This window comes from Monodelphis domestica, chromosome 5 (assembly GCF_027887165.1).
Source record: "Monodelphis domestica isolate mMonDom1 chromosome 5, mMonDom1.pri, whole genome shotgun sequence".
NCBI classification, from domain to species: domain Eukaryota; kingdom Metazoa; phylum Chordata; class Mammalia; order Didelphimorphia; family Didelphidae; genus Monodelphis; species Monodelphis domestica.
This window is the reverse complement of record NC_077231.1, coordinates 256687997-256700275: the sequence shown is the minus strand read 5'-3', so window position 1 is coordinate 256700275 and position 12279 is coordinate 256687997. Positions and strand designations below refer to the sequence as shown.

Here is a 12279-nt window from a genome sequence, read left to right as displayed (position 1 = left end):
ACGTCGGCGTTCGGGAACGGGGTTGGGAGGGGAGATTGAGGAAGCGCTACGGGAGGAGGGGCTCGGCGGAAACTGCCGATGTTTTCCGAAGGCGGTGGCGTCCGAGTTGCCCGGATGTAGTTGGAGGAGCGGCGGCGGCGGCGGCGGCGGCACCAACTGCGGCGGCGGCGGCGGCGGCGGCGGCAGCGGCGGCGGCGGGAGGAGGAGGAGGCGGCGGCAGCGGCGACGGCGACGGCGGGGGGAGGAGGAGGAGGAGGAGGAGGAGGAGGAGGAGGGGGCAGCGGAGGAGGAGCAGCAGCAGCAGGAGGCGGAGAAGGCGGAGAAGGCGGAGGAAGCCGTCGCTCTCCGCTGGGCCGAGCCGGTCGCGTCTTTCTCCCCCCCTACCCCCGGTTCGCCGCTGCCGCGGTGTAGTTGGCGCCGCTGCCCCCGCCGAGAGCGAGCGAGAGGGCGAGCGAGGGACGGACGGAGCGAGCGAGAGGGCGAGCGAACGAGCGTGCGAGAGCGAGCGTGTGCGCGGTGCCGGGGGAGGGACATGGCCCGAGAGCGCCGGCGCCAGTAACGGAGCGGCGCTGAGACCCGCTGAGGGGGTGCTGGCCGCCGCCGCCGCCGCTGCCCGTCCGCCCGCCCGCCCGCCTGCCCGTCTCCCGCCTCCCGCGGCCCCTCTCCCCCCCTCCCCGACACACACACACAGGCCGGGCATTGATGGTAATGTATGCGAGGAAACAGCAGAGACTCAGTGATGGGTAAATCCTCTCTCTCTCTCTATGTCTGTCTCTGGCCGGGGCCGGGCCGCGCCGGGGGCGGCGGGCGGGGGTGGGGGGGGATGTTCCTCCTTATCTAGCTCGGGCTGAGCCGCCATTTTTGTTGTTAACCCCGATCTGGGCCGGCCTGCGAGGAGGCGGCGGGGGTGGCTGCGGGCCGGGCCGGGCTACCGGGGGCCATCGGCGCCGCCGCCCCGCGGCCGTGCGGACGGCCCGGGCCTATGGGCGGCTCGTTTCGGGGACCGGGAGGCCCAGGATCCCGGGGGTGGGGTGGGGGGGTGGTTTCCCCCCCTCTCCTCCCTCTCACTGGGTGTTAATGTCGCTGTCTGCCTTCCTGTTTTTCAGCTGTCACGACCGGAGGGGGGACTCGCAGCCCTACCAGGTACCAGCCGAGCCCTAGGGGAGGGGACAGCGGGGAAGGCGGAGGGGGCCGGCGGGAGGAGGGAGGGACTGACTGCTGCTACTCGAGCGTAGGCTTCAGCCGTCGGCGCAGGCCCTGCGGGGCAACGAACCCGAAACTAGCCCCCGGGAACCCCAAGAAACCCGGGCTTTGGTTCTGCTAACAACTGCCCTCCAACCCGGGATCGGGGGAGCAGCGGTTTGGGACTTCTCTAGAAGAACCGGGAAGGCCATTTTAGATATTCTAGGTGGGGAGGGTGACTTTTGAGGCCTCAGGACTTTAAACGTTTGGGGAGAGTGCAGTTGTTTTGAATGTCAGCCTGATGAAATTAAAAAAAATAAAAGGGTTAGTTGATTCTCATAGTTATGCTAGTTTTTCAAAATTCTTAACCCCAGTCCATTTTAATGACTAGATTTCAACTGCCTCTAAAGGAACCAGATTTGGAAACTTGGGATGTATACTCTGATATACCTGGTGTTTTAGGTCTCTTGGTACCTTTTCAGGGTAGCAGTTACTGAGCTGGCATCAGAAATTATTTAGAATAGACCTTTTGCTTTTTGTTAAACTGATGACTTTTTAATAACAATTAGAAGTGGATGACAGCTGTCAAAAGTCACTTAGGGGTCTAAATGAGAGATCAAATCCCTGTTAATTCTGTTAATTGAAAATTTATTGACTTCTTATATACCTTAAACCAAATACTCTAGAAGCTCATTTGTAACACAGCATACTATTAGTTTTGAAAATATCAAAGGATAGATTGTGTCTCATGTAATTGTATATATAATAGCTGCATAGGATCTAGTTAATTCTCTAATGAAAAAGTTAAGTCTTTGATTCTGTTGTAAAGGCAGTACTTTTTCAAAAATTTCCTTTGCATTTTAATTTACCTTTAGAATTAAATATTTAGTAACATAGGATTCCAGAGTTAGAGAGGGAGGCCTTTACCAGACTTGGAAAGGTCATTTAACTCTCTCCTTTCTGCATGTGCAACAATGAGGTTCTGTGGTTAAAGGGTTTCTTTTAAATGAAATCCACTAGTGCCTGTTTTAGGGTACATATAGAACATTTCTGGACAGAAATGGATGGCCTAGTACTTAACTGTTGATTTCCTATGTGCTTTAACTTTCTAAATGTGAATTAAATAGATGCCAGAGTATCCAGATAATTTGGAGTAGGTAGACAAGAGGAAGGCACTGTGGAACAGTGGAAAGAATGCTGAATATGTATAATGATCTGGGTTCATAGCCATATTGCTTACTACCTATGTGGGGACAATAAGTCACTTAAACTCTGAACTTAGTTTCCTCATCTGTAAAATGAAGTGATGGGACTATATGACCTTTGAGTCCCTTTTGGCTCTACCATTTTGATTATATAAGGTCTTTTTCTCTCCTTATCCTTCCTCAAAAGGTTTATTAAGGAATTATGCCCCAAGATTTTTTCAAGAAACTATTCTAAACTATTTCATGGAGTAGTTATATGTATTATTATTTTGAATCACAGAGTTAAAAAACTTAGGTTTAAAACTTAGGTTTTGTTAATATAAAGTTGTGAAATTTAATGAAATAGTAAACTAGATTTCATGTAAGTTGAAAACATAATTAAGGATTTAAGTTAAAGGTCTGTGCTTTTTGTATGATATTTTACAGGCTCTTAAATATTCATCGAAGAGTCACCCCAGTAGTGGCGATCACCGACATGAAAAAATGCGAGACACCACAGATCCTTCACCACCAAATAAAATGTTGCGACGATCTGATAGTCCTGAAAAATATAGTGACAGCACAGGTCACAGTAAAGCAAAAAGCGTGCATACTCACAGAGTTAGAGAGAGGGATGGTGGTAAGTATTTTTACTTCAAAAAATCTTATGCTTATTGAAATTTTTTCAGTATGCTCTATCACAATCTATGAAATAGGGAACAGAATTTTTATTACTGGTAAATCTTGCCAGTTTATCTCATCATTGTTTGTTTCTTGTCAGAATAATTTGATCCTTTAATTTATCTAGATGCAAGATGTATATTTAGAAATTATAATCTTATTAGTTTCCTTAAGAAGAATCTTAGTAACTATAAAAGTATCCTCATCACTTGGGACATGAGAAGATAGGAATTGACTTTATGGGGTAGATATAGAAAAGAGCTATTATTACTTTGAAATCACAAAAATATATAGGTCCAGTCTTTTCACAATTTTTTTAAAAAAGTGTAAAATAATTTGAATGATTATTTGGGTTTGAAAGAATTTACTTGTTTTATTTAAAAGCATTCAAGTTCAATCTTATATCTTTTTGATAACTTTTAAATGCTCATAGGCAATTCAAAACTTTAAGTATCTGTCAAATGTAAAAGATTTATAAAAGAAGTAGCTTTTCAATTTAACACTGAAAACATTTTTCAGTCTTATTTTCCATTTGTTTCATTGCCCTGCAGATGTTATTTTTTTCCCTTATGGATATAACATTTTATGAAGTGCTAATTCATATTTTAATGAATGGCCACATTCTCTATACTTATTCGATCAGTTATATAGCTTTAAACAATGTTGGAATTATTAACGTAGTATCCTATTTAAGATTTTTGCATCAGAAATTCTGCTTAGTTTAGATGGTTCTATATACTTTTATTGTCACTCAGCTTACCTATTATTAATTTCCGGTCTTAATTTTCTTGAAATTTCAGTTAGAGTGATTAAAGTACTCAGTGAATTAAATGCTTATTTTTCCCTGTGTTGTGGTTAACTTGTTTTATTTAACCAATGATGAATAAGATCATCACACAAGTTAATGCTCTTTTAATTGTATAAAAGTTTGATAGGGGTAGGATCTATGATTTTATTGGTACCTGAAACTTTCTTTGTCGGTATAGGTCAATACCTCTATAGTTTATAGTCTTAAGAGAATTATAATAGGTGATAGGGCCACAAAGTTGGTTTGTTTCAGACCTGAACTTGAGCCTAGGTCTTACTAGTTTTGAGATTTGTTCCCTATGGCATTTCAAGTTTTGGAGTCTACCACTAAATTTTTAATAATGTGTATTTTTTGCTTGGTGAACCTATAATTTCATTAATGTGGATCTACATAACTACTTATACAAGTTGAAAACCTTTAGTACCTGACCATTTCAATTGTTTCCAATCCATGTTTTCAAAAATTCCTTCTAGTCTATCTGACAAAGATTGTTCTTTTCCATTTCCAAAGGGTACCAGTGTATATTCAGGCTAATAACAACTGTCTTATCTTGATAGGTTCTTGTCCCAGTCATTTTTCTAGTTGTGCATGACATTAAAGTATTAATGGCAGTTCTAACATTACTTGATAGGGTGGAAGTAATGCCTGCACAATTGATAGTGATAGAAACAAGTTTGAGTGTCTACAGGCAGATGTTATATTGAAAAGAAAGATGTGAAAATAAATTTGTGTATATTCAAAAGGGAAATTGAGTAATCTGAAGTGTCCTTAGAGAGACTTTTTTTTCTTTTTCCTTCTGCCTTTTATAGTACTTCCATTTTGTTATGTATTGGGTATTATAAGCCTTATGCTACTTATGGATAGACTCTTTATGCTTTATGAGTAACAATTTATTTTGATTACTTGAAAAGTAGCTGTTTTTAAAAAGTGGAAGAAGGAATTGGAGTAAAAGTACATGAGTAAATTTTTTAAATAGCATTTTCATATGGAATTAAAAAGTCTAGTGACATAAATGATTTAAACTGATAACATTTTAATTTTATGAGTGCATTGTCAAAGATCTCAATAAATAAATTAACCCATCACAACTTTTTCCTCTTCCAGAAAGTAGAGATTCCATTGGATGTTTCCTACTTAAAATGTAGTTGGTATTTGGCAAGAAAATGAGGTGCGATACCTTAGTCCAATTGATGGTAGGAAACATAGTGCCTTTTTTTTTTAAACCCTTCTGTCTTGAAGTCAATACTGTGTATTGGCTCCAAGGCAGAAGAGTGGTAAGGGCTAGGCAATGGGGGTCAAGTGACTTGCCCAGGGTCACATAGCTGGGAAGTGTCTGAGGCTAGATTTGAACCTAGGACCCCCCCATCTCTAGGCCTGGCTCTCAATCCACTGAGCCACCCAGCTGTCCCCAAACATAGTGCTTTAAAAAAAAAAAGTTTTAAATAAAAAAAAAAACCCTTACCTTCTGCCTTGGAGTCAATACTATATATTGGTTCCAAGGCAGAACAGTAAGAGCTAGGCAATGGGGGTCCAGTGACTTGCCCAGGGTCACACAGCTAGGAAATGTTTGAGACCAGATTTGAACCTAGGCTCTCCCATCTCTAGGACTGGCTCTCAATCCACTGAGTGACCCAGCTGCCCTCAACATAGTTCTTTTTACTTTAAGAAATCAAAGGCTAAAAGCCCCAAACCTGTCTCTTGATTGTAATCTCTTATATTATCCATTCAAAAACTGACATACTCAGTCACTTCATTTGTATAAGCAAGGTTTCCCTTCCCTAGAAAACTATAAAATTAAGGTTAAAAAAAAAGAGACCTTAAATTGTTTAATTCTCTTTCTATAGCTGTAGAGCATTAAATATTCTCAACCTCTCATTGTTCTTACTGGTCCCTCTAGTCTATAGGCCTTTCTGTCAGACTTTGAGCCTTGGGTGTTGTGGGTCCTTAGATTTGTCCAACCTTTAGTCTCTAGTTGAACTATTTAATAAACCCTTCCTTTGGTCTTTGGAGAATGTTTCATTGCTACTTGGGCCTCAGATATTTGTCCTTTATTGGCTTCTGATATAAATGACTTCTTGCAATTGAACAGGTACTATTTCTAGGAATCCTATGTTGTCTCTCCCAACTATGGTTTTAGTTCTGTCCTCTTGAGGCTGTTCTTGCTCTGGATCAGGGCATCATGAATTATGAGTATTCAGGTCTCAGTGTTTCCTCTCCTTTTTCTTTTCCTCTTTTTTTAACTCTCCTTCACCCCCAGCACCCTTTTGGTCTACATACATCTTTACCATGTCTTTATCCCTATCTCATGTGTATCTAATATTCTTTATCTCTTTATAGAATGCCCTTTTTATGGATTTACAATATACATTTGCTCAGGGAAGTATACATTGTATCCCTCTAACCTCTTAAAGATACTTAAGAAAGGACATTTGCATTTTAACATAGAAAAACACTGAAAATCATTTAGTTCTGTACTGTTTGGAAATGAGGGAGATTGGAAGGGAGAATGCATTTTATCACTACATATACTACTAACACATCAGTAATTAATTTAAGATGCAGTTTTTTAAAAATTATAGTTGCTTCTTGTATTTTCCCTTAACACTGGGCACTTTTGACAGTCTGGAAATGAGGCTTCACTATGTTCTGATGATTATGATTTTCATGACTGCCATAATTTATGTTCAAATATAAGAACAAAACAGATCAAATTATGGTAAAATTCTTTTAACTGAAGTGATGTTTTAATTACCTATACTCTTTGCTCCATCATTCATAATGTTGTTTAATTCCATTGCTACAAAAAAATCTACTTTTATGAATTAAAAATAATTAAAAAACAAAAAGTTGCAAAATTAAAAAAGATATTATCCTATTTGATTTTTAGACTTTGAGATACAAAGTAAATTAAACAGATGTGATTTTAGTTTCTACCTGACCTTTAAATTTCCAGATAGTGTAGAGATTATACTGGTGTTTTTATGAAACCTATGCAAGTTTTTAAAATTAGAATTTGTGTTTGGTCCTTGCAATATTGGATGCTAAATAAACATATTAACCATAATTCTTTTCATTTGAGATACCCATGGACATATTCCATGATGCCCTAAAATTTCCATGTGATAGTTGTAAATCACTGAAATAGAGGCTGCATAAAATAGGAACATATGGTATTAGGACTTTAGGTCCTTCTTTTGAGTCAGTTCTTGCTCTGCATCAGGGCGTTTTGAATGTACTGTACCCTGTTCTTTAATGGCATAGCTTTTGGGATTGAATAATGGCTGACATGCTAGGTGATTGTGGGCTAGTCAATTGAATGGCTGGGGGCTATTTCCTCAATTATACAATGAGGAAGGTAGAGTAGAGAATCTTTAAGGTCCCTTCCAATTTTAATATCTACCATTTACATGAACATTTGCTTATTGTATTTCATATACAGTTTAAAGATGCAGGTAATTTTTTTTCCACTCAGGATTTAGAAGAAACTACTGGAAATTTTAATAAAAGTTTTGGGGGAACCTTATTTAGGAGTATTTGTAAAACATTTTTAGTAAGGCAAAATAATAAGTTCTATAATGTTGTGGAAAGGAAGTTGGATTGGATCTGCTCTGCCACTTGGGAGTCTATGACATCAGGCTAGTCACCTACACTTTCAGGTCCTCACAGACCTTAAATGTTTAAAAAAAAAAAAGGCGGTTTATTAGGTAACCTTTAAAAGAGCTCTTCTGACTAGATCTGTGATTCTAAGAAATAAGGTCCATTCTATGTACACTTGGTTTTTAAAAGTAGCTTGTTATATGAAAGACTTAACTTGTAGAGCTTTAATTGGACATGTCTGCACTAAAAATCTTATGATTTAGGAAAATTAAAGTTTTTCACCCATCCACTATTTAATAATTATAGCTTATATCTAGAATTGTTTTCCTAAACATTGGTGCCTAAATATGAAGATCATCATCATGAATACCACGTAGGTTTAATGATTAGTTGCTTATGCATTGGTAGTACTCTAAAGGTTTCAGGATATCATTAATGCAAGTTCTTTATTCACTTTATGCTTTAGAATGAGTGTAAAAGTATTTTTTTAAAGCATTTATTATATACAAGAGGCAGCTAGGAAGCTGCTTAAGTGGCTTAAATGCTAGGTTTAGAGGCAGGAAGGTCTGAGTACAAATCCAGCCTCAGCTACTTGTTCTTGGACAAGGCACTTAACCGTTTACCTTAATTCACTGGAGAAAGAAATGGCAAACCACTCCAGTATCTTTGCCAAGAAAATCCCTGGACAGTATTGCCACGCTGTGGACCACAGGGACACAGAGTTGGATGTGAGTGAACAAAAATATACAAAGCCCCTTACTAAGCACTTGGGAATACAAATAAAAAAGTGGAAATAGTGCTTTTTCTCAAGGAGTTCTCAGTTAATGGGAGAGAAAGCACAAGTTTAAGTAGCAAGTCAGATAGAAAGTTTCATGGTCTTCAGAGTATATCAGCAAAATAGATAGTAAGGAATTTTTGTAATGTCATTTCTCCTGATAAAACTATTTCTTCCACTAATGTTGAACTATTTGACAGTGTCAAGGACTTCCGTGCCAGGAACTCTCTTTTCTAAGTCTTGCTGCTAAAGAGGCAGGGATCAGAACATTTAGAGAAGTAGTTGTCAGGTTGAATCTTTACAAGGGTTTCTTGCTTTGATGTTAGTCATCAGTTGGCATTGAGAGTGGCAAGGATGATAGATTCCTTGTTTACATGGTTTATTCCCCTCAAATATGACTACAGGGACAGAGTGGTTGGTCATGAGGATGGTAGGGCAGTACAACTATTCTCAGGAATCTTTGGCTAAGGACCCTGAGCTGTTTCTATCAAGGGTTGAATAGAGTCACTGGGTGAGCTGATGGTGGTGGTTTAAGTGTGTTGGCACATGGTGCGTGCCTCCTTTCCCTCAAGGTGCCTGGCTCTTTCAGTAAGGCTGATTTAGTTATCCCCAAAGGTGACTGACTATTGGTCAGCAGTTGATGGGGATAGCTGGCTCTCTTCTCTGCAGAAACTATTTTGCTGAATGATGGCTATGGGAGATGAGCTTGAAGCAGGGCCAGCGGTCTTGTGGGTGATGCTAATCCTTGGGCTAAGGTAGTACTTTATTCATAGCTGTGGCCAAAAATAATCATCTGATAGTTAACCTTTTAGAAATGAGCCTATATAGATTTATCTGTCCTGTCTCTCCACTAAATGTAGGCTACATTTATGTCTATACTTCACAAAGAGGTTTAAAACCTGCCAGAACTTATGTTCCAAAGATTTTTTTTTCAGCTTTTATCATGATGAAAGATTACAATGAAACTTTGGCTTTGCTAAATTTTGCATTCAGATTTTTTCCCTATTTATTTAGATGGACAGATTGTTTTACTGAAAATTATGCTTGGAATAGTTATTAGAAACGTTAAGCTACTCTGTATGGCTATTAATTAACCTATTAGTATTCAGTAAGCTGTATAGGTTAATTGGAGAAAATTTCTGCTAATTGGTTCCTAGCACTATGATTTGTGTATCTCCTAGTGCCTGCTTTTGGTTTTAATGTAAGTCCATTGAACATAGACTTTTACTATCTATTTGATGATGTGTTGACAAAGAAACACTTGGTTTATAGTAAATCAACCATACTTATTTTTAAGTAGGTTCTTTATTAATACATGAATGATCGAATATCTTTGTAGGTGTTCTGATAGCTGGGCAGCTTTATATTTATAAAAATAACTTGATACTTTTAGTCATCAATAAAGAATTTTTTTGGTAGTTTTTGGTAAGCCATTTATTTAAAGATTTTAAAGTTATAAATCTTAAAAGTTCACAGCAGCTTAATGCAGTAGACTATTACCTTATTCTATGCTGGAAAAAAAAAGAGATCTATGTAGAAACATATCTAATATCAGAACTATCTCTTAACAGCAAATTAAGAAAAAATTTCACTTAAGAATGTGTGCTATCAATTACTATCAGTGATATCAGTTATACTTGCACTTTGAGATAAGGATTGACAAATGTGAATTTGGAGTGAATTAGTTTGAGTGAGAATTACCTTGCTTGTAGGGCTTTTTGAAAGTACTTCATGCAAAATTTTAGTAATATTTAAGTCTTTCTGAGAGAGAATGAGATAGTTCCATAGAAAGGAGGGATTTTTTTTTTAAACCCCTACCTTCCATCTTAGAATCAATAATGCGTATTGGTTCTAAGGCAGAAGAGTGGTAAGGGCTAGGCAACGGGGGCCAAGGCCAAGTAACTTACCCAGCGTCACATAGCTAGGAAGTGTTTGAGGTCACATTTATTTGAACCCAGGACCTCCTCTCTCTGGGTCTGGCTCTCAATTCACTGAGCCACCCAGCTTACGGGCCCTCTGAAATGTAAATTTAAAATTACAAAGTGAGAACACTACTTTTTATCTAGTGCTGCATACTTTTCAAAGTGTTTTCACATTATTAATTTTTATATCCCTGAAGGGTAGAATGGATAGATAAGATTCTAATTTTAAATAAAAGAAAGGGCAGTGGATAGAGAGCTAGGCCTAAAGACGAGATGTCCTGGGTTCAAGTTTGACCTCAGAAATTTCCCAGCTGTGTGTCCCTGAAAAAGTCACTTACCCCCAATTGACTAGCCCTTTTACTGCTCTTCTGTCTTGGAACTGGTTATATACTATTGATTCTAAGAGAGAAGGTAAAGTTTAATAAGAAAAATAAAAGAAAAATGGCTTGACCAGAGTAACCAACCTTGTACTAAAATCTAGTTTTTTTTGTTCTTTAATTAATGCTTTTTTTTCAAAATGTGATTTGTATGACCAAAATAAAAAGCAGACCAAAAGAAGAATTCACAAATGTGGCTTAAAAACTTTTCTTGACTTACTCAACAGGTTGAGGAAAGCATTTTTCATATCTTGTGAATACTATATAAATCAGAGCTATATTTGTTATTTGTTCATGCAAATGTAAGTTTATGCCTTCAGTTACTGGTGGTGGTCTTCCTAGCAGTTTGCTTTTTGTGCCTTGAGAGTGTATGCCACTGGGAAAATTCTGAGGAATTAGACTTCTTGATAGGGTAACTTTTTTTTTCTTTTTTAAAGCCCTTATCTTTCATCTTAGATTCAATATTGTATATTGGTTCTAAGACAGAAGAATGCTAAGGGCTGGTCAATGGGGGTTAAATGACTTGCCCAGAGTCACTCAGCCAAGAAATGAACCAGATTTGATCCTCCCCTCCTCCCCCCTGCCTGGCTCTCAATCCATTGAGTTCACCTAGCTGTGCATCCCTCTCCCCTTTCTCCCTGTTACTTTCTTTTCATTTGACTTCTGAATTCAGTAAAACTCATTAGACTCTTTCTTACTTCTACCTCATCATTTAAGTAAAACTTCTCTTGCCACAGTTACTAGTGATCTCTTGATTGCCAAATCCAATGTCTTTTTCTTAGTCCTCCTTGACCTCTGGCCATCACTGTTAATCACTCTCTTCTTAACACTCCTTTCTCCTTAGGTTTTTGGGGCTATACTCTCCTTGTCCTCCTCTACCTATCTGACCACTCCTTCTCTAGCTCCTTAGCTTCATCCAGGTCCCACCTAGACTCTGGCTCTCTCTATACTACTTCACCAGATCCCAAGCATTTGATTTTCATCTCTATACTGTGATTCTCAAGTCTATTTAATACATTCCGAACTTCTTTGCTGAGCTTCAGTCTCTTTATTTCCAGCTGTCCATTGGCCATATAAAACTGGTTGTCCTTTATAAAGAGATCTTAAACTTAGGATGTCCAAAACAGAATTCATTGACTGTGAAGGGTAAAAATTAGGGTTGTTGACTGAATATATATTAGTGGTCGCCAGGGATTTAAATTTAATCCCAATAAAACACTCAAGTAAGTTTGGGATTTTTATGGTGGTTTAATTATAATAGAAGGAAGAAATTAAGAAGAAGGAGAAGAGGAAAGGGGAATTGAACTGCTCTGGCCTGGTCTGAGCCAGGCAAGAGTTCAGGGGCCTCAGCCAAGGGCTTCTCCAGAAAGCCAAGGGAAAGGGGAATCAGTCTTATCACTCACCACGTGACCATCTAAAAGGAAGCAGTCTGAGGAGCTCCTCCAGGCCAACTCCAGCAGAGCTCTCAATGCTGCCTAGATTGCGCTTCACAGAAAGTGACATGAAATATATAGTCAGTTCTTTACATCACTTCCTGTGTCTCACATGTACCAATGGTAGCTTAAGCTTGGCTTAAGACAGCCCACGGGGTTTGTCAGTTGTTTCTGATTTGTCACTTGCTAGCACGTGTCAGTCACAGACCATCCTCCTCATAGTTAATCCTTAAGTGGGAGTGTATACATTCCTTGGTTGCTAAAATTCTAAAGACTAAGCTGGGTGAAGTAAAACTAAAATTCACACTTTTTCTATAACC

At 39.1% G+C, this 12279-nt stretch overlaps 1 protein-coding gene across 2 annotated transcripts in view; it reads left to right on the top strand.

Annotated features, from left to right (window-relative positions):
• Positions 1 to 236: 236 nt before the first annotated feature.
• Positions 237 to 12279, top strand: part of WAC (WW domain containing adaptor with coiled-coil) — a 107115-nt gene continuing 95072 nt past the window's right edge. The window contains exons 1-3 of one of the 2 annotated variants that reach the window (XM_056800063.1): positions 237 to 743; positions 1107 to 1143; positions 2814 to 3006. In XM_056800063.1, coding sequence (XP_056656041.1) covers positions 703 to 743; positions 1107 to 1143; positions 2814 to 3006 — 271 coding nt within the window. In that variant the 5' untranslated portion in view covers positions 237 to 702. The remainder of the gene's footprint in view (positions 744 to 1106; positions 1144 to 2813; positions 3007 to 12279) is intronic. The other variant, XM_056800064.1, reaches the window with a different exon arrangement.